At 43.6% G+C, this 22,500-nt stretch overlaps 1 protein-coding gene across 2 annotated transcripts in view; it reads left to right on the forward strand.

Moving 5' to 3' along the window:
• The window catches only part of LOC147025399 (protein kinase C alpha type-like), a 325,473-nt gene that overhangs the window by 242,250 nt on the left and 60,723 nt on the right, over positions 1-22,500 (forward strand). Inside the window, exons 16-17 of one of the 2 annotated variants that reach the window (XM_085886366.1) lie at positions 2,531-2,671; positions 18,636-20,046. In XM_085886366.1, the coding sequence (XP_085742492.1) occupies positions 2,531-2,671; positions 18,636-18,785 (291 nt within the window). In that variant the 3' untranslated portion in view covers positions 18,786-20,046. Of the gene's footprint in view, positions 1-2,530; positions 2,672-18,635; positions 20,047-22,500 lie in introns of those variants that run through there. The other variant, XM_085886367.1, reaches the window with a different exon arrangement.

The following is a 22,500-nucleotide window of genomic DNA, read 5'->3' on the forward strand; positions in this document are numbered from 1 at the left end:
CCACCTACTTGCCGCTGTCTCCACTCACTCGCCGCTGTCTCCACACACTCGCCGCAGTCTCCACACACCCGCCGCTGTCTCCACCCACTCACCGCTGTCTCCACCTATTCACCGCTGTCTCCACCCATTCACCGCTGTCTCCACCCACTCACCGCTGTCTCCACACACTCGCCGCTGTCTCCACCCACCCGCCGCTGTTTCCACACACTCGCCGCAGTCTCCACACACCCGCCGCTGTCTCCACCCACTCGCCGCTGTCTCCACCCACTCGCCGCTGTCTCCACACACTCGCCGCAGTCTCCACACACCCGCCGCTGTCTCCACCCACTCACCGCTGTCTCCACCCACTCACCGCTGTCTCCACCCACTCACCGCTGTCTCCACCCACTCGCCGCTGTCTCCACCCACCCGCCGCTGTCTCCACCTACTCGCCGCTGTCTCCACACACTCGCCGCTGTCTCCACCCACCCGCCGCTGTCTCCACTCACTCGCCGCTGTCTCCACCCACCCGCCGCTGTTTCCACCCACTCGCCGCTGTCTCCACACACTTGCCGCTGGATCCACCCACTCACTGCTGTCTCCACCCAAAGTCCCTCCCTCACGCCTGACTGTCACTCCCCTTCTCTGAATCGGCATAGATGCTTCGCTGCACCATAGTTAAGCAGGAGACAATGTGCCAACTATCAAAGAGGGATCGTTCAGCAGAGCATCATCCCCCCAAAACGTACTGGGTGGCACAGTCAGCCAATCGTGCAAGGCATTATGAGACCTTGAGCCTTATCTCCTCTTATTTTTGCTCATTATCTCTTCTTCATCGTGTGTGTGTGTGTGTGTGTGTGTGTGTGTGTGTGTGTGTGTGTGTGTGTGTGTGTGTGTGTGTGTGTGTGTGTGTGTGTGTGTGTGTGTGTGTGTGTGTGTGTGTGTGTGTGTGTGTGTGTGTGTGTGTGTGTGTGTGTGTCATGGCACCTGTCCTCGCTTAAGTTAAGATTGCAGAAGATATATCGGGATAAGTCTGCTCTGTTTCTGCTTTTGTAAGTTGCTTGTTTTATTGTCGCACCACACTTTTCTTTCTATCCCTACTTACACACAACAATAAACTCTATTAATTGTGCCACGTATTTTTCCTCGCCTGCCTGTAATAAATTCTTATGTATAAATGTTCCCAGCTCATTTTTTTCTTTTCTTTCATTGATCCAGCATGATCCGTATCCTAACCGAGCCGGGACTTTAGTCCCAACGATCCATTCCTTTTAGCTGGTACTTTTCTTGGCAGTGTCGCTCGGCTGCATCTGATCCGGAAAGGTGATCCGGTTCGGACAAGGAGTATCGACCGAGGGCATGTACCCCAGTAATTGTCACGTGATTATTTTTCGGTAACCGGTATGAGACGGAGGACCCTAAGTCACGTGGTTGAGTTATTGGCGTTCACGGTCGATTGGCGACCCGCTGCGTCACGGAGTTATCCGTGTGCGACGACGGCCTGCGATTCCGGGGAGTCTGGTGGGAACCCGAGATAGCTTCTCGCCCTAATGGTCTTCTCATCCAGACCCCATGGCTGCAACAATATATATATATATATATATATATATATATATATATATATATATATATATATATATAAATATATATAAATATATATATATATATAAATATATATATATATATATAAATATATATAAATATATATATATATATATATATATATATATATATTTGCTGCTGTGGGTAAAACAAATCACCAGGCACAAGTGAGAATGCATCTTCGAATTGCTGAGCAGTATAATTCAGCTTACACCTCCCTGACCTCGCTTTGTTTTGCCATCCTTCCTGTGCATTGCACACATTTCCTCTTCCAGAGTGTTTGTTTCATGGTCCGTGCCAGACGCAAGTAGCAATTATAACCGTCACAGATTAACAGTTGCTCCTAAATTGCCATTTCCAATATTCACATCGACGTCTGACATTTCAATGGACCAAATCCTTGAGTTCTTCATTCCTCGACCTTGATGCGTTATTACAAGCGTTTGGATGATTTTCTGCTGTTGAAATGGCAGCATACACTGCCACCCTAATGTGATTCAAATTACTTCCACCTGCGGCATAATCCAGCTGGAACCAGTGTAATCTGTTTAACAAATGATGAGCATCTGGAATGATGATCTTGTATGAACAAATTATTAATAAAGGTATTAGAATCTACCTTTACGAATGATGTGAAGTACATATCCAATCTCGCATTCGTTTGTTGCTTACAAATACTCACTTGTTTTTGATTTAACTGAACATTTGGTCGAGTTCATATCTGTTTTTAAGAAGGATGAGCTCTCTTGTAACACGTGTGTTTTTTTTCCTCCCGAAATGCTTCTGTTTGCGCTGTGCTACTGCTTTTTGTAAATATAATTGTCAGGGCAAGATAACAACCAAGTTGTTTTGAAAGGCTATTATTGCAGTTGCAGCTGTTAATAAGCTGAGCGCACACTCACCAGCGCACCCCCATCTTACTTCCCATCTCCTGATCCTTTTTGCAAAGCTTTTGAACAAGCACCCCGCAAAGCGATTGGGTTGTGGGCCCGAGGGAGAGCAGGACATTCGTGAGCACCTGTTCTTTCGTCACATTGACTGGGAGCGCCTTGAGCAGCGGGAAATCCAGCCACCGTTCAAGCCAAAACTGGTGAGGCCACCTGACCTGTCACATATTTTTTATATATATATTTTTATATATATATATATTTTTTTATTATTTTTCTACATTTATTTTACTTTTTCCCACCCCCCCTCCCTTTTCTGTGTTTTATTTATATATTTTTCAGTGAAGACATATTTACCGTCTTTTTGGCAAATCATGGGCTGACAGGATAGTTTAGAGGAATGCACACTCGCCTCGAAGCTGTCTTGCCTGGGTTTGAATCCCGACCCAGCAAGAAACTGTCATCCCGGTGTATCACAGGAAGGGTGATTCATCGATGCGTGTGGCTTCTCTCGGATGGACGTTAAACTGGGCGTTGGACATTAGTTGGTGGATGTTAATGATCTCTGCGGTGTTCTTCACGAAGAGTAAGTAAGCTATCGCCGGCACAATGGCCAAATTCCAAATTCCTGCCCAAACCAGCAGAGGTCATTGCATCAGCAGCTCAGCCGGTTGATGCTACCCCGCAGCCTTGTGCTGCACATGAACGAAGAAGAATGCAAATCGTAGCTGTGGGTAGAAGTGGGAGCAAATTTTCGTTGGTGTAATATCTTCCCACTCTTCCGTTATTCCCTGATTCAACATGGATTTGGAAATGCCAAAACTGTTTGTTCTTGTTTGAAACCAAAGGCTACGGAATTTCGACACGTACCATGTTCATGATACAAAGGTGGTTGTCCCTCTTTTTGGTGTAATTCTTTTGAATGTTACATGTTTGTCATTTACCATTTTTATCCCAACCAACTTTACAATTCAAAAATAGTGTGGACAGTGAGGAGTCACAACTTGTGATTGTGGTCACCTGTTACATGGAAGGATTGGAGGGAATTGTGGCACCGGACAGACACACTATTCTTGCACAATGTAATATCTACTTCAAAATACTGTTTGCTGCTAATGTATTAGTAAATTGAAACATGTGCTCAGGTCGAGAGTTTGGAGACAAACACTTTTGAGGATGGAAGGGTAGCGGAGCCAGGCATAACCAGAGAGTTGGTGTCAAAGGCACCCAATGTTCGCCTGTTTATACATTTATCGTTTTTAAAAGACTAGTCTAATAATATTTTTAATAAAGCATTGCAGTGAAGTCTGATCCAAATAATTTTAAAGCAATATATGCATTTGTATATTGTAACCAGTAAAAAATAGTGATAGATAAAAACATGAGAAAGGAAAAAACTTTAACGTTGATGTGCTCAAAAAAAGTTAAGTTCAAAACAGGTCAAAATTTTAAAAAATTGAAATAATTTTTTAATTTCAACTTCACTACATCAATAGTATATACCCCAAAGGAATCTCCATGCCAAATATCAGCATCCGAGTACACATATTAAATGAATGGCAACCTTCTAAATAACTTGCACCAAAAACTTTAACGTTGATGTGCCACAAAAAAGTTAAGTTCAAAAAGGTCAAAAATTTAAAAAAATTGAAATTATTTTTTAATTTCAACCTCACTACACCAATAGTATATCCCAAAGGAACCTCCCTGTCAAATATCAGCATCCTAGTACACATATTAAATGAATGGCAAGCTTCTAAATAACTTGCACCAAAAACTTTAACATTTTCACGCTCACGCCGGGGGTATTGCTATAGCTCTCTGTTCTTCGAACAGGCGAGCTAAAAATGACTTGTGATATCGCATTTATTAATTTTAGCAACTAATTGTTAAAATTAATACTGCGAATTATGTGAATTAATTTATAGATTAGAGCAAAAATATTCACTACATCACAAACTAAAACTATAAGGGCACTCTGTAGCATGCATCCGTCCACAACGTAATGCCTGATTCAGGAGAACATATCTGGCCCAACACATTTTTGAGACATCGTGCTACATGTCGTATTTGGCCCTCTCTCTCAATGGTGAAGAATCACTTAAAAAAATTAAATCACTCTCGTATCAAGGTCCGGATCCGGATCTTCACCAAAATTGAATCGATTCTTCCTTGTCACACACCCAACTTGTCCATCCACAACTTTTTGAGATATCGTGCTATATATCGGTTTTGGCCCGATCTCTCAATGGTGAAGAATCACTTAAAAAAATTATAGCAGTCAGATCCAGATCCGGATCTTCTCCCAAAATCTAACCAGTTCGTCTTTGTCACACGCCAGACCTGTCCACAAAATTTCATCTAGATATGTCCACAACTTTTTTGAGATATCCTGCACATCGGCAGACAGACAGACAAACAGACAGACGGTGAGGGATGAAAACATAACCTCCTTCACCTTCGGTGGCGGAGGTAATTATGCTGTTGCCTGGTTGAAAGGATAGCCAAGAGGTATGCACACTCAAATACCTACCCAGCTATAAACTGTAACCCTGGTGATTCACAGGCATTCATCAATGTGTGTGTGCCGTCCCTCGGATGGACGTTAAACTGGGCGTCCCATCTGCGAGCATGAGTCGGTGGACCTTAAAGATCCCAAAGGAGTCCTTCATGAAGAGTAGTCGAGCTGTCACTGGCACCCTGAACACATTACAAATTCCTGCCTGGGTTGCCTGCTGTGAAGGCATTGGCCAACCAACTGCATTTGCAGCACCGACGTTCTGCAAAGAGTATGGCACATTGATGATGATTATGATGATGCTATTGTCATAATATTCATCCTTTTTACCCTTCAGCCCGAATTGGGCTGAAAAAGGGGTATTGTCGTCACAGGCGTTGTCCGGGCGGGCGTCTGTCAACTTTTGGTTTCCGTCAATTTCGAGGAGAACGCCTTGTCCAATTAAATCCATTTTTGCAGGGTATGTTGGGGTTGAGTAGAGGAAGGTTCCTTTCTAAAATGGGCGCGCTGCGATTTTCAATGTCGCCTCCATGGCAGCCATCTTGAAATTGGTTTCCGTCGATTTCGAGGAGAACGCCTTGTCTGATTCAATCCATTTTTGCAGGGTGTGTTGGGGTTGAGTAGAGGAAGGTTCCTTTCGAAAATGGGCGCGCTGCGATTTTCACTCGCCACCACGGTAGCCATCTTGAAGTCTGATTGATTTTCGATATGACGTCCAACGTGCTCTAACTGACTGCATCATCGTGATATCACTGCTTCCTTTTACAATGCATGGGCTGAGGGGTTACTACGCCCGCTTTGCGGAGCTATTTTTATAGAAGCATTCCATTGTCTTGACATTTTGTGCAGCAATTGTTTTATTTTTTTTGTTTTTTCTTTGTTTGTTGTTTTTTTTCCGTCCAAATCTCCTTGTGTTTTTAATAACCCCCCCCCTCCCTGGCAGAGGGCACAAGCCCCAACCACAACTTAAAAATTGGATGTGTAGATTTAAATAACAAAATCAATGAAGTTTTAAGAGGGGTAAAAGGTATATAAATAAATAAATAATTCAGGGTGGTATTTCAGTTGTGGCGATGGTGAAATACAAAATGAATCAATAATTCAAATCTGTGTGTTGATCATGGAGATGGGGAGAGCAAGGTGTATATAAATATATAAATAAATATAAGCCGTGTGTTTGTAATGCAGGTAGTAAATTGTGTATAAATAAATAATGGTTCCTGAAAGCAGATACAGTCCTGTACTATATTCCCTCCCGCAAATAGTGTGTGTGTGTTTTTTTTTTATGTTCTAAAATTATGAAATGAAATTGTGCATCTCAAAATCATTTGATGTGCCTCATGGCCAAGACTTTATTACATCCAAGCGCGGAAAACGAAAGCAATGCAGGCAGTCATTTTCGTGTCGAGGTTCCGGACGGACGAACTGACAGCATCAAAAAATATATTCCCACCCTCAGTCGGGCTAACGCCTGGCTGGCGACGACATTCAATGGCGGTTTAAGTTGAGGCTTTCGGCCAGCCACCGCACAGTTTCAATGTCGTCCTCAAACCAATTTATAATGTCTCAAGTCATGCTGTCAGATATTTGCCAAAAACGCTCACTGTATCCTCACTGTAATATTGTGCTGTAATTGCTAGTCGTACAGTCTTGTTCAACACGTCACAATAAGTCATCTTGATGAAGCACTTTCTGCTCTTACGTGTGGGTGGTGAGATTGGTGAAGAGTCGTCCCACGTCCGGTGGGGTTCATTTCAAGCGTCCGGTGTGCCGTGATTCTGCTTTTAGTGATGTCATGCTCATGGCCTCTGATTGTTGCATCCGCGTTGTCACAAAGATTCGTTTTCATGAGTTTGAATGCAATGCAATAAAGTGCATCCGAGCGTGATGCACGGACAATCGATTACGTCGAATGTGAGTGGGTGCGTTTCCATGCGCACGAGCACGATGCACTCGACGGTTCGACCCACTTCTTCATCCTCTTCCAAATTCCTCCTCCTGATGCTCCCCGTCCTCTTCTTTTTGCAGCCTGTGGTTGTTCTTCCTCGTGCGGGGGGTTTTTTAAATCACCAGCATCAAATAATCGAGCAAGGAAGCCATGCAAAAACGATGGATTGTCAAAAAGTCTCGGAGAGTTTGAATCGTCCGTGAGTTTTCAGGCGCGAGACCCTGCGACTCGGAATCCTACTCTGTTTGCCAGGACTACTACTGTGTCATCATAACACATTTATCAAAGAAAAAAAAATGTGTTATCTTAATCGTGAAGGCCTTGTCACGCGAAATAGTTTTCCTCTAGTGTAAAAAAGGAGTTTTAATTCATGGACCCTCAATCACCTGCATTACAGAACATATATATATATATATATATATATATACACACACACACACATACATACATACATAAACAATGTCAAGGCTCATATAAAAGTGAACACACAGAATGTATAACAAGGGGAGCAGGAGACAAGAAGGATGGGAGAGGGAAGAAAAAACAGTAGTGAATAGACACATGAGGAGATCCGTGGAAGGGAGAGGGATGCGGGCAGGGTACATGGGGTAAACAAGATGGACACAATAGGGACTTCCAGGAAAGAAAGCAGGGAATATGAAGGAGGTGGGTTTGGGATCCGAGGATCCTGAGTTCAAATCCCACTCGGCTGTTGAATTAACACCAGGTGGGGTTGACTCTGCCTGTCCTCCTTCTGAAATTGGCAATATGAGTGCCAGCTTGCTGGTATCCTGTGTCGCAGTGGCGACCCGTCCAGGATTGTGCCCGACAGCCAAGGAGACTGCTTAGGCAGCACCAACGCTCTGCACAGAGTATGGTCCCGATGGATGGATGGGTTTGGAGCGGATTAACGGGGGTAGAAGAGATGATGGATTTGGATGGGGGGAAAAACAAGAGATGGTGGTGAACAGCCATTTGAAGACCTGGAGGGAAGGGTGGGATTGAAGGGAGTGTGGAAGTTTGTTCCAAAGGCAAGAAAAAAAGAGGAATGAAAGAGTGAAGGTGAGCAGCGATTCTTGATTTTGCGAGTTGAACCAGAAGGTGGTTGCTGACGGACCTTGAGCGCCCTGCGGAAATATGGGCGGGACAGATTGCAGTAAAAGCAGGGAGGGGGGCGAGGCCGCAGAGGAGACAGTAGAAGACAGAAAGACCACCGACCTGCCTGCGGTGAGAGGGTGAGACACCCAAAGACTCAGCCTCATCGTGGGAGATGCCAATGATCCGAAATGCCTTCCACAGAATGAAGCCAAGAAAGGTGAGAGGTGGGAACACCAACCGAGTCGGGAGAGCAGGACTCCATCAGGCTGCAGATGAAGGCTTTGTACGTGGTCAGGAGCTCAGGTGTGCCAAGGAAGGACTTTGCACGACGAAGGATGCCCAGTCGGTCACTGACTCTGGAGGACAGCTTGGAGATGTGGCTTTCCCAGGAAAGATCATGGCAGATAGTGAGGCCCAAAAGTGTGAATGAAAGGACTTCTTCAAGAGGATTGTTGAGAAAGTAGATGGGGGGGAGGGGTGGTTTTCCAGATGGTCCTTTCGGAGAGATACAGAGAGAGTATGAGATTTGTCAGGATTGAAAGACGTGTTCCATGTGTTGGACCAGCTTGTGATTTTATCCAGATCTGCAGAGAGCGAAGAGGATGCTGCTTGCCGATCTGAGGGATGACAGATGGTACGGCAGAGGGTGGAGTCATCAGCAAAGAGATAAAGAGCATTTTCCTGAGAGTCTGAGAGATCATTGATAAAAAGCAGAAAAAGAACAGGGCCCAGAACACTGCCTTAAGAAACTCCAGCCTGGACAGGAAGAGGGGATGAGAGAACTCCATTAAGGGTGACAAGAGAGGAAGTCTGTGAGCCAAGAGTGGAGATTGCCATGGATACCATAGGAAGTGAGTTTGGTGGGCAGGGCAGAGTGCCAGACCGTATCAAAAGCACGTGATATGTCCAGGGATACGGCTCTGATCTCATGTCTGGCATTGAGGACCTCCATCCATTGTTGAGAAAGCAGAAGCAGAAAGTCCAAGGTAGAGTGACCTGGTTTGAATCCAAATTGATGTTCAGAAATCAGTCCATTGGACAAGAAGAAGGATTTAATGTCTGAAGCGATGATGGCTTCCTTGACCTTGCTGATGATTGGGAGAAGGCTCATTGGTCTGTAGTTGCAGGGATCTGTTTTTGCACCTTTTTATGCAGAGCGGTAATGTTTGCTGATTTCCATGCAGATGGCAGATGATCTTGAGCAAATGAGACAGTGAATAGAACAGAGAGAGGGTGAGCAAGGGCAGCAGAGCAGGTTTTTAGGACACGTGGGCTGAAGCCGTCTGGACCAGTTGCAGAATCTGAGTCGAGGTTTGACAGCAAGCTCTCCACCTTGTCAGGTGACAAGAACACAGAGTCCAGAATCAGCTGGGTGTGACTGGGTATGGTGGGTCCAGAAAGCGATGGGTTTGGGACACAAGATTTCGAAGCAAATACGGAGTTTCGGCATTCAGCCTTTTCACGTGCGGCATCAGCAGTGCGGCCATTTGAGGTAAGGGAGGGGGAACATACACCAGAAACAGACTTAATAAGACACCACAAGGATTTGGAGGAGGGAGACAGGTTTGAGATTTCAGACTTGACATTAGAAGTATGTTGTTCCCTGGCTCTCCTGAAGGTAGACACACACTTGTTCTGAACTTTGTGGAAGGAACTGAAATTACCTTCAGTCAGATTTGTCTTCCATGAGGCGAAGGAAAGTCGTTTCAGGACAACAGCCTCACCCCAAGCTTCAGTGTACCATTGGTGGTAGGAAGGGTAAGACAACTGAAGACGAGAGGGGATAAATCGATACACTTGAGCAATATAATTAATTTTGCAGTCAGTTGTATTTCCAGCTGTGTCAGAGAGATTCTAAAATTTGCAGTGTTTGCAAATATACCCTTTTCCATCCATCCATCCACAACATCCATTGTTCTTCGTCATGCCAAGCTGTTAGAAATCATTGCCAATATCTATTACTATATATAACTATATATATACATATATATATATACATCCATCCATTAGGACCATACTCTGTGCAGAGCGTTGGTGCCGCCGAAGCAGTCTCCTTGGCTATTGGGAACAATCCTGGACTGGTCGCCACTCCGACACAGTATACCAGCATGCTGGCACTCATTTTGCCGACCTCGGAAGGATGACAGGCAGAGTCAACCCCACCTGGTGTTAATTCAACAGCTGAGCGGGATTTGAACTCAGGACCCGAGGATCCGAAGCCCACTACCCAAACCATTAAGCCAACACCAGGCAATATATATATATATATATATATATATATATATATATATATATATATATATATATATATATATATATATATATATATATATATATATATATATATATATATATATATATATATATATATATATATATATATATATATATATATATATATATATATATATATATATATATATATATATATATATATATATATATATATATATATATATATATATATATATATATATATATATATATATATATATATATATATATATATATATATATATATATATATATATATATATATATATATATATATATATATATATATATATATATATATATATATATATATATATATATATATATATATATATATATATATATATATATATATATATATATATATATATATATATATATATATATATATATATATATATATATATATATATATATATATATATATATATATATATATATATATATATATATATATATATATAGATATATATATATATATATATATATATATATAGATATATATATATATATATATATATATATATATATATATATATATATATATATATATATATATATATATATATATATATATATATATATATATATATATATATATATATATATATATATATATAGATATATATATATATATATATATATATATATATATATATATATATATATATATATATATATATATATATATATATATATATATATATATATATATATATATATATATATATATATATATATAAACTATATATATATATATATATATATATATATATATATATAAAACTATATATATATATATATATATATATATATATATATATATATATATATATATATATATATATATATATATATAAAACTATATATATATATATATATATATATATATCCAAGGATGAAAGAGTGGTGATTGAAGCAGATTTCAATGGACATGTTGGGGAAGGGAATAAAGAGGATGAGGAGGTGATGGGGAGGTACGGTCTCAACAAGAGAAATGTGGAAGGGCAAATGGTGGTAGAGTTTGCAAAAAGAATGGAAATGGCAGTGGTAAATACGTATTTCAAGAAGAAGGAGGAAAACAGGGTGACGTACAAGAGTGGAGGAAAGTGCACACAGGTGGATTACATCTTAAGCAGGAGATGCAACCTGAAAGAGATTAGTGACTGTAAGGTGGTGGCAGGGGAGAGTGTAGCTCGACAGCATCGATTGGTGGTCTATAGGATGACTTTAGAGGTGAGGTTGAGGAAGAGAGTGAGGGCTGAACCAAGCACCAGATGGTGGAAGCTGAAGGAGGAAGACTGTTGCGTGAAAAAAATAGGTAGGAAGTGAGACAGGCGTTGGATGGTGGTAAAGATGGGTGGGATGATTGGGCAATGACAGCAGAAGTGGTGAGGGAGATAGCTAGGAAGGTACTTGGTGTGACATCTGGACAGAGGAAGGAAGATAAGGAGACTTGGTGGTGGAACGAGGAAGTACAGGAAAGTATAAGGAAGAAGGGGTTGGCAAAAAGGAAGTGGGATAGTCAGAGAGATGAAGAAAGTAGGCAGGAGTACAAGGAGTGGCGGTGAAAGGCAAAAAGAGAGGTGGCAAAGGCCAAGGAAAAGGCATATGACGAGCTGTATGAGAAGTTGGATACAAAAGAAGGGGAAAAGGATTTATACTGATTGGCAAGACAGAGGGACCGAGCTGGGAAGGATGTGCTGCAGGTTCGGGTGATAAAGGACGCAAATGGGAATGTGCTGACAAGCGAGGAGAGTGTGTTGAGAAGGTGGATGGAGTACTTTGAGGAGCTGATGAATGAAGAAAATGAAAGAGAGAGAAGGTTGGAAGAGGTGGAGATTGTGAATCTGGAAGTGGGGTGGATCAGTAAGGATGAAGTGAGGACTGCTCTGAAGAAGATGAAGAGTGGAAAGGCAGTTGGCCCAGATGGTATACCAGTGGAGTAATGGAAGTGCTTGGGAGAGATGGCAGTGGGGTTGTTAACCAGATTGTTGAATAAAGTCTGGGAAAGTGAGAGGATGCCGGAGGAGTGGAGATTACGTGTACTGGTACCGATTTTCAAGAATAAGAGTGATGTGCAGAGCTGTGGAAATTACAGAGGGATAAAGTTGTAAAGCCACACCATGAAGTTGTGGGAAAGAGTAGTTGAAGCTCGGTTGAGAGGAGAGGTGATGATCTGTGAGCAGCAATATGGGTTTATGCCAGGAAAGAGCACCACTGATGCGATGTTTGCTTTGAGAATGTTGATGGAGAAGTATAGGGAAGTGCAGAAGGAGTTACATTGTGTGTTTGTGGATTTAGAGAAAGCTTATGATGGCGTGCCAAGAGAGGAGTTGTGGCATTGTACGAGGAAGTCGGGAGTGGTGGAGAAGTATGTGAGGATCGTGCAGGATATGTATGAGGACAGTGTGACAGCGGTGAGGTGTGCGGTCGGAATGACGGACCGGTTTAAGGTAAAAGTGGGATTGCACCAAGGATCGACTCTGAGCCCTTTCCTGTTTGCAATGGTGATGGACAGGTTGACGGAGGAGATCAGACTGGAGTCTCCATGGACTATGATGTTCGCGGATGACATCATGATCTGTAGGGAGAGTAGGGAGCAGGCTGAGGCGAGCCTTGAGAGGTGGAGTTATGCACTGGAGAGAAAGGGAATGTTAGTCAGTAGGAGTAAGACGGAGTACATGTGCGAAAATGAGAGGGAGGGTGGTGGTATGATGCGGTTGCAAGGAGTCGAGGTGGGGAAGGTGGATGGGTTTAAATACTTGGGATCAAATGTCCAAAGTAACGGAGAGTGTTGGGAGAGAAGTGAAAAAGAGAGTGCAGGCAGGATGGAGTGGGTGGAGAAGAGTTGCAGGAGTGATTTGTGACAGAAGGGTAGCTGCAAGAGTGAAGGGGAAAGTACATGACGGTAGTGAGACCAGCTATGTTGTATGGTTTGGAGGCGGTGGCGCTAACAAAAAGACAGGAAGCGGAGCTGAAGGTGGCAGAGTTAAAGATGCTGCGATTCTCGTTGGGAGTGACGAGGATGGACAGGATTAGAAATGAGTATATTAGAGGGACAGCGCAGGTAGGACGGTTTGGAGACAAAGTGAGAGAGGCGAGATTGAGATGGTTTGGACATGTGCACAGGAGGGAAGCGGAGTATATCGGGAGAAGGATGTTGAAGATGGAGCTGCCAGGCAGGAGGAGAAGAGGAAGGCCAAAGAAGAGGTTCATGGATGCGGTGAGGGCAGACATGCGGGTGGTTGGAGTGTCAATGGAAGATGTGGAGGATAGAGCGAAATGGAGATGGTTGATCTGCTGTGGCGACCCCTCACAGGAGCGAACCGAAAGAAAAGTAGAAGATATATATATATATATATATATATATATATATATATATATATATATATATATATATATATATATATATATATTGTTACGAATTTGGGAATTCGATCACACACAACATTCAGGTTCCTTTATTTAGCGATGTCGATAAGTGCTTGTTCCCTCGATAGCTCACCTTCCATTGTTTAAATGTTTAGAAATCGATTAGATGCGCTGCGGATCGATTGAATAGTTAGGGAACGAAACAATGGAGACGTCCCTCCCCCTCTTCTGCGAAGAGGAAGAAGAACCCTGCCATCCCGTGATTCATGATGTCAACAACTCCCTCCCACCCGTGGTTGAGTGGGGGATGGAGCATGAGTCATGAGTCACGCCGGGAGCGGGGGAAGGGCAGGAGAAGGATAAGGACGAGATCCTTTCTTTGTTCTTCAGTGGTAAGCTTTTTGCTTCATCAGAGAGTAGTCGCTCAGCAGACCTTCAGGTCCGGTTTGGCTTCGGTTGGGGTTGAGGCCTTCGGAAGCTTTTTGCTTCGGCTGGCTGAGTGAGCTTTGGCTGCAGGCTGGCTCCGGAGGAGGCTTTTTGGAGGCTTTTTGCTTTGGTGGTTCAATGAGCTTCGGCTTCTGCTTGGCTCGGGGAGCTTTTTGCTTCGAGCTGCTTTGTTTTGGAAAGAAGTTGAGCCAGTTGCTCGGCTCGAGCTGCGAGTGGTGGCTTCTTCTTCTTGGTTCGTGGAGCTCTTTGTTCTCCATTTTGGTTCCCGGCTTGGTGCGACTTATCGGCCTCTTCTTGGAGGTGGTTCCTTGGGGGAAGCGGCGCATCGATGGGAAGGATCGGCGCCTCGTCTCATCAGCACGTGTTGAGAAGCGCAGGAGGATTTGCGTGAGCTCGGGAGGGATCGTGGCTCACGGCGATTGGATCCAGCTCGCTCTCGCTGGAGCCCAGGTCCGAACAACTTGAAGACCACATGAGGTGGAGAGGTGAGAGATAGGTTCTGGGTTTCAGCTCACCTGTCCTCCGAGCTGGAGCTCGTCATTAAAGGCCTCTGCCACTATTTCTTGGGTGTGTGTGTGTGTGCGTACGTGTGTCCGTGGGCCCGTCTAATAAGTAGGAAATTGTGAAGTGCTTTGTAAATGTTTGTGCTGTAAATGTTTGCATCACATTTCGTAAAGTCGGTATAGTTCTGCTGTTATGTGCTTCCCTATTTCCCCATTGTTTTTAATAAATACCCCAATTGTTAAATGTCTTCAGCTCATCACGTCGATTCTTTCATTGACTGAGCATTTCGTGTGTTGGGAGTTAGAAAGCCATTGGTTCGCCGTAAAAGGTGGACATTTGGACCAACGGTTCTTGGCGATTAAGCCGTTCGGAATCACGCACGGGACAGGCTCGCCTCGGCGATTTGTTCCGTACGAGTTCCGTCGAGGGTGGAATACCCCGGTAGTTGGATCACGTGGGTATTGAGGTACATTGAAGATTGCAATCGACCCTACCCCACGTGATCTGCCGATTGGCGTATTTCGGTTCTTGTACAAGGACCCGTCACTCGGAGTTATCCGGGCAGCGATCTCTATTCCGGGCGATCGGTCAGGCCGACTCGACTTGCGGCTCCGTAGGAGCGGTCAGTTGGCGGCCGACCCCGGCACCGTATCAAAATATATATATATATATATATATATATATATATATATATATATATATATGTATATATGGATGATGTAGTTGGAGATTACGACAAGGAGCATGTATATTAAAGTGCACTTCATGTTGTGGCTATTCTCAAATAAGGTTTACTAAACAGGATGCCGCACACATTTTTCATCGCTTTAAAACCTCGCCTTGTCTATGACTTTGTGACTTTCCAGAATTACGAGATTTTGCTCTTTTAACACTCCATTGACGCCTTCATCTATACGCGAAGCCTGGTGTTGGCTTGGGATCCAAGGGTCCTGAGTTCAAGCCCCGTTGGCCGCTGAATTAATATACACCAGGAGGTTGACTCAGCCTGTCATCCTTCCGAGGTCGGCAAAATGAGTACCAGTGTACTGGTAAGGGGGACACTGCATCAGCGGCATCGCCGCGTCCCAACCAATGATGCAACCAGCAGTTGCACTCGATAGAGAGAGAGAGAGAGATCTATACGCGACTTTCGAAATGACGTAATCCGCCCCAGAATGCTTGGCGCACATGCACATAAACCCCGAGCAGCAACTGTCATTGCGGCAGGGAGCATACATTGTGTGTGCCAGATAAAGATTGTCACCTAAAATAGCTCACAGCGCCTCTAAAAGAAGCCAAAAACACTTGTAAAAGTATCTGAGAGAAAGGGGTGTCTCTGCCCAATGGAAGATTTGGAGAACTTTCTGATCAACTCGCCCAAAAAGTTGATAACTTGCAGACCATACTGCACAAACTCCCGATGATGTGGGCCCGTGGAAGATGCGCTCCACCCGATCATCCCCGTCGGCGAGTGGGCTTTGAACCTTGCAGGATTTTCTCGTGTGAACATGGCAGTCTTGGTGACTTGTTCCATGGACGTCTTCTATCGGTAATGCCGTCATTACCAATATTCAGGCAGACTTCCCAGAGGGAGGTACTGTATTTGATTTGGGTGTTTAGCACCAATTGGAAGGTTATATCTGTGGCTAGTTGATGTACAGGTTAAATTTAAAATGATTTTTTTACTATTAATCATGTTTGGGAAGTGGTGGTGGAAGTGGGGGGGGGGGTGGTTTGGGTTAGTGGGAGGTGTATGGGCTGAGAGTGCTGTTATAAATATTTATTTGTTCTTTTGTTCCAGGGCTACAGGATAAATTACACTAGATTTTAGGTGTGTGTGCGTGCGTGCATGCGTGCGTGCGTGATCCACTCCTGCCACTCGCTTGTACAAACACGAAATGGTACGAACTCAACACGTCTCATCCACAGATATTTCTCTTGTTTCCTATATTTCCGTGAGTCCGATTTGAATTCAGGAACATAACAGTAAGGTTAACCCTTTCGAAATTGCCACTCTTTTTCCTAAATGCTCGAATTTATGTTAAAAAAAGACTATTTGAATGACACATCTCATGCCTGCAACGGACGGGTTAAAAATGCCCATCGAGTGCACACAGCGCATGCGCAAGATTCCTCATTTAGCATTCGTACGCCATATCGAAAGACGCGAATTCGTCATCATCGTTTCATCTTATTATGACTCAGAGACTGTCATACAGCTGCACATCACACCATCATGACTTTCAGTGAGAGCTTGAACTTTTGTCTGGAACTCCCCTCCCAAGGGGGCCCCTGCTTGTGAAATGGGTCTTGACGCCCACCACATTCGGGTACCATGATCATGTGTGGTGAAGGAAGGGCGGGCGGGAGGGGGGCAGAGCCGAGTATGCATGCGGAGCTTGGTAAAGATTGGAGAAAAACTGGAGGCATTGACAAACAAACACCGTTGGCCAATTATCGTATTAATTTAAAAATGGTTTTATTTAACTTCCCGTCGATTCATAATACCCATGGGAAAATTTCAGTCAGATGATCCAACTGCTTTGTGACAATTTTACAATTTTGGTGCTTATATCTTGGAGGGCTGGCAGGATGGCCGAGTGGTACGCACACTCGCCTCTAGGGGCTGTGTCCAGCCTGGGTTCATATCTCAGCCCAGCTATGAACTGTCATCCTGGTGTTTCATTAGTTGCTGGACGTTAAAGATCCCACGGTGTCCTTAGCGAAGAGTCGGCGAGCGATCGCCGGCACCACGAACGAACTCCAAATTCCAGCCCTGACGACATAGTCGAGCATCAGGGAAGGCCAGCAGGTTCATGAAAGATGTGGGCCATAAACCTCCCCTGGCCAACTCCACAAGAACGAACATGGCAATAATTGGATCCGTTAAAGAAGAAGAGATGTTTATATCTTGGAGTGGAATTTAATGGTCTAAAAAGGCATTTCAGGCAACTTTAAATGATGATCAACATTTTCAAATCAATTGGTCATCAATACGATATCGCGGAGATGCGTCGGAGTCATCCAATGAATCTTTTACTCCCTTTTTTAATTCTTAAATTTTTGAGCTTCTCATAGCTTTTTGATATTTCCAAATTTGAGGAACTGTGACATTCAAAGGTGGTTCAAGTGGTTTCTACTTTCCCTTTCACCATTTAAGATTCCCCACCCACTCATCGTTAAACTTGAAAGGTTACCATTTGCTCATCTCTGAGGCCATGACATATGTTATGGTTCCTTTGACCCTCCAATTCTTATCCTTTCTGTGTAATCAGATAATCATATGTTTTTATTTTTTAGTTTTTTTTTGTCAGGCCTTGAAGGAGATGACGTGAAAATGCTAGGTTGTAAAAAGAGATGGTTGCTTCAAAGTGGTAATGTTAAAAAGACAATCGATTATAATGTTATGTTTTCAAATTCGAGGCATGCCTGTTTGGTGAGGGGGTGGCACATGATGGGATGGGGGTGGGGGGGGGGATAAGCGCACCCTCCAAGTATCGGCAGGGCACCGATCCTGACATCCTTTTGGTGAGGGCTCATCACCTCTTCCACATGGGAAGCTGGAATCGGTGGCATTCCCACTTCTCACCAATAACATGCTTCTTCCCTCCATCCGTTTTACCTTCCTCACCCTGAAGCTGAGAATATTTTTTTTGTTGCCAACATTTGCACTTATTCTGCACCATTTTGCCATCTGATATAATTTGCATCTGCTTTGTTTCGCAAAAAAAAAAAATGATAATAAAGGCTTTTTTTTTTCAATTATATATTATCATTTTAAATGGCTGAGAAATCGGTCATCGCAAATCATCGTTTGCTGTTTCTGGGAGGAGTCCAGCATCTGCAGAATTATCACTTTGCTTTCTTTTTGTTTTTTTTTTTTATTGCGTTGCTTCACTCACTGCATCCTTCCTTTGTTCTCTTTCTCCCCCCATTCCTTCCCCACCCACTGCAACCCTTGCACTCCATCTCCCCCATCCCAATTACCTACCCGCGGGTGTAGTGTGGCCGAGATGCGGTCAACTTCGACAAGTGTTTCACGCGAGTACAACCGGTCCTCACACCGCCTGATGAATACGTCATCAACAACATCGACCAGTCCGAGTTTGGCGGCTTTTCCTACGTGAACCCGGCTTTTGGGCCCTCTCTCTGAACATGGCTAGATCCAGGCCAAAGCCACGGCGTTCTGGTTAGCTTGGCTCGTTGCGTCTGCGGCGTGACTAACACAGATCCACGTTAAACCCCAGCTTACCGAGCCCTCCAACCTGACTATCAGCACACCTGACTATCACAAAACACCACAACCTAACCTGAAATGCGCACATTGCCGTTAAACTTTCAGAATGTGATGAATGTATTGCTATGATGATGTTGTTGATGATGACGAGTATTTTTTGTTTGTTTGTTTGTTTGTTTGTTTTTTGGCAGCACATGTCTGTGGGTATGTTTTCGGACACATTCTGCTTTCATCCCACCACTGTTTTGATCCATTTACCATTATTCGCGGCCACCCATAGCGCTAGGCTTTAGAGTTGATATTGGCAGCTGTAAAAAAAAAAACACAACAAAAGGAACAAAAAGAATCCTTTGTATGACACTTGCATTTTTTTTTTTAATTCCCCAATATCGAAAGCATCTGCTTTTGTTCCTTCTCGGTCTGTTATAAAAAGTACGTTGCGTGAGTTGTGCTGCTGCTGTTGCTTATTTGAGGGAGTTTTCACGTGAGCCCAAGCCAATGGCCATCCAGTATCTGAGCCACAGTAGGGATTGCCAAAGTAACTGCTGGTCTATTGCACTGCAGGCTAGTCGACCAGGCCCTGTTGTGTTAATGCTTTTGGTGCTTCGGTGCTTTTGGATGAGCACAGACCGAAAGCGACGACTTTAACTGGATCACGCAATGGCAGCAGCTCATCCCAAAGGAGCCATTAGAGCTTTCGGTTGTGATAGGTTTTGTACTCTTGTTAGGTTTTTGTGTTCTTTGCATGCGTCTAGAAATAATCTTCATCATCTTTTTAACTACTGGCGCTTATCTTAAAACATAGCAGCTGTTGGTGAGGTTAACTCGGCCTCGGCAGTTTGGGAAATTCTGTTCAACCTCCAGCGCCAGCATCACCGTTTGATCGACGGTATGTGGTCGTGTGAGGTTGGCGGTGTTGTTCGGAGAGTGGGGGACATCTGGGCCTTTGATTACTTAGAATTGCAAATGTCTCTGTACTGCATGTTTACCTTTCATAGATCTATGCCTGCACAGTTGGTGTAAGACAACTTGCTCATCATGAACGCAGTCTCGCACCTTATCTTGAATGTGTTGCCATTGAAACCCCACTGCTGTGAGCAATCTGTATAAAGCAAATTAAACAAAACTATGTCTGCGGTGTTATGGGGAAGTACAAATAAATATGAATTTGCCTGCTCTTCGCTTGTGTTCTCGATAAAAGTGTTTAAATGATTTGAATCAATGGAATGTTTGTTTACGCAGGACGTGTTATGGATTTAACCAGACTCGGTGTCGGTTGCGGCATTGTTAGAGGCGTCCACGCCGAGTGTGGGAGGTCGGTGGTTTGAACCTCTGCCGAGTCGTACCAAACACTATAAAAATGGTACTTGATGGGCCTAATGGCCTCCTTCTGCATTGAAGTTTCTTTGAATGGAACTTGTCAGCTCATCTGGAACGTAGTTACGGGGAGCTTATTGGATGGCGCGTCAGTCCGTCCGTCCACAAACATTTGCAATTTCTTCTTTGAAACTACCCACACCATTTTTATGAATTTTCACCACAACCTTCATCACCCAGTATGTACCAAAGTTTGTTGATGGCATTGAAAAAAATCGGGCCCGTAGTGGGGGGGGGTGCCCCCCAAAATAGGTATTTGCTTTCTTCTCAGAAACTACACATGAAATTCCGATGAAACTTGATTACAACCTTCATCACCCGTGGTGTACCAAAGTTTTTTCACAGCATTACAAAAAGCAGGTTCTAAGGGGTTTACCCCCCCCCCCAACAGGTATCTTCTCTCTTCTCAGAAACTACACACACATTTTGATGAAACCTGAGCACAACCTTCATCACCCATGATGTGCCAAGGTTTGTTCACTGCATTAAAAATATCCATAGGTCTTTACCTTCTTCTTCTCCGTTATATATTTTGTGGGTCATCCATGCCTTCAAGTGGTTCCCTGGTTTCCTTATCTCGCCGCTCGCAGGTGACTGCCCAGGTGTATTGCTCCTATTTTGTTATTTGCTCGTGGCCATTTTGGCTGTAATTTTTTTCGATGTTGAGATGGTTTGATATCAACATATTTGTAGCTTCGGTTATTCTTACAAAATGCTATTCACAAACAGTAGAGTGAACCTGCTGCTTTCTGTTGTTGGACTCCTCTCTGACCCTTGGTTTCTTCATCTATACTTTAAAAGGAGCCGTGCATGCAAGTTGCAGACCCCTCGATACCTTTTGACTCCTTGACGCCGGAAGATCCCTTAATACCCAAAGACCGTTTAGAACCTTAAGACCCCCCCTCCCCCAAAAAAACCCCTTAAGGCCTCAAACACCCTTTAGTCCCTTTATAACCCTAAGACACCCAAAGAACCTTATGATCTACAGACCCTTTATGACCCCTAAAACCCTCAAACCTCCAATACCCGAAACATCATTTTAAGACGTCTAAGACCCTTTAGACCCTCAACACTCCAATCCTCTAAAGACCCTTTAAGACCCCCAAAATTCCTTAAACCCTGAAGACCCTCGATAACTTTAAGACCCCAAGGATCCTTTATAACTCTTAAAGTCCCTTTTGACTCCAAGGAGGCTTTAAACCCCAAAGACCATTTGAAGCCCTAAAACTCTTCAGAAGCTAAATGCCTTGTTGATCCCATAGACCCCCAAAGACCTTCTGGCTGAGGGTAGTCGGCAGTATAAACTCAAGTATACACTTTAGGGTCACCAGCCATAATCAAAAGTCCCCCCACCCCCATATTAGCAAACCACCTCAGTACGAAGCTACGAGGGTGAAAACTAGAATTAATTATTTAATTCTCTCTGCTTTTTCTTGGTTGGCAGCACAGAGAAAAGTCTCCACGTGGAAAAGGGAAAAGTCTCCACGTGGCAAAGAGAAAAGTCTCCACGTGGAAAAGGGAAAAGTCTCCAATTAGCAAAGGGAAAAGTCTCCACGTGGCAAAGAGAAAAGTCTCCACTTGGCAAAGAGAAAAGTCTCCACGTGGAAAAGTGAAAAGTCGCCACGTGGCAAAGAGAAAAGTCTCCACGTGGCAAAGAGAAAAGTCTCAACTTGGCAAAGAGAAAAGTCTCCACTTGGCAAAGAGAAAAGTCTCCACATGGCAAAGGGAAAAGTCTCCACTTGGCAAAGAGAAAAGTCCACACGTGGCAAAGGGAAAAGTCTCCACTTGGCAAAGGGAAAAGTCTCCACGTGGCAAAGAGAAAAGTCTCCACTTGGCAAAGAGAAAAGTCTCCACGTGGAAAAGTGAAAAGTCGCCACGTGGCAAAGAGAAAAGTCTCCACTTGGCAAAGAGAAAAGTCTCCACTTGGCAAAAAGTCTCCACGTGGCAAAGAGAAAAGTCGCCACGTGGCAAAGAGAAAAGTCTCCACGTGGCAAAGAGAAAAGTCGCCACGTGGCAAAGAGAAAAGTCGCAACGTGGCAAAGAGAAAAGTCTCCACGTGGCAAAGAGAAAAGTCTTCACGTGGCAAAGGGAAAAGTCTCCACTTGGCAAAGATAAAAGTCTCCACGTGGCAAAGGGAAAGTCTCAACTTGGCAAAGAGAAAAGTCTCCACTTGGCAAAGAGAAAAGTCTCCACTTGGCAAAGACAAAAGTCTCCACTTGGCAAAGAGAAAAGTCTCCACTTGGCAAAGAGAAAA

The sequence above is a fragment of the Eptatretus burgeri genome, chromosome 6 (assembly GCF_056783735.1).
Source record: "Eptatretus burgeri isolate ZD-2024b chromosome 6, Ebu_testis_v1, whole genome shotgun sequence".
Classification (NCBI taxonomy): Eukaryota; Metazoa; Chordata; class Myxini; order Myxiniformes; family Myxinidae; genus Eptatretus; species Eptatretus burgeri.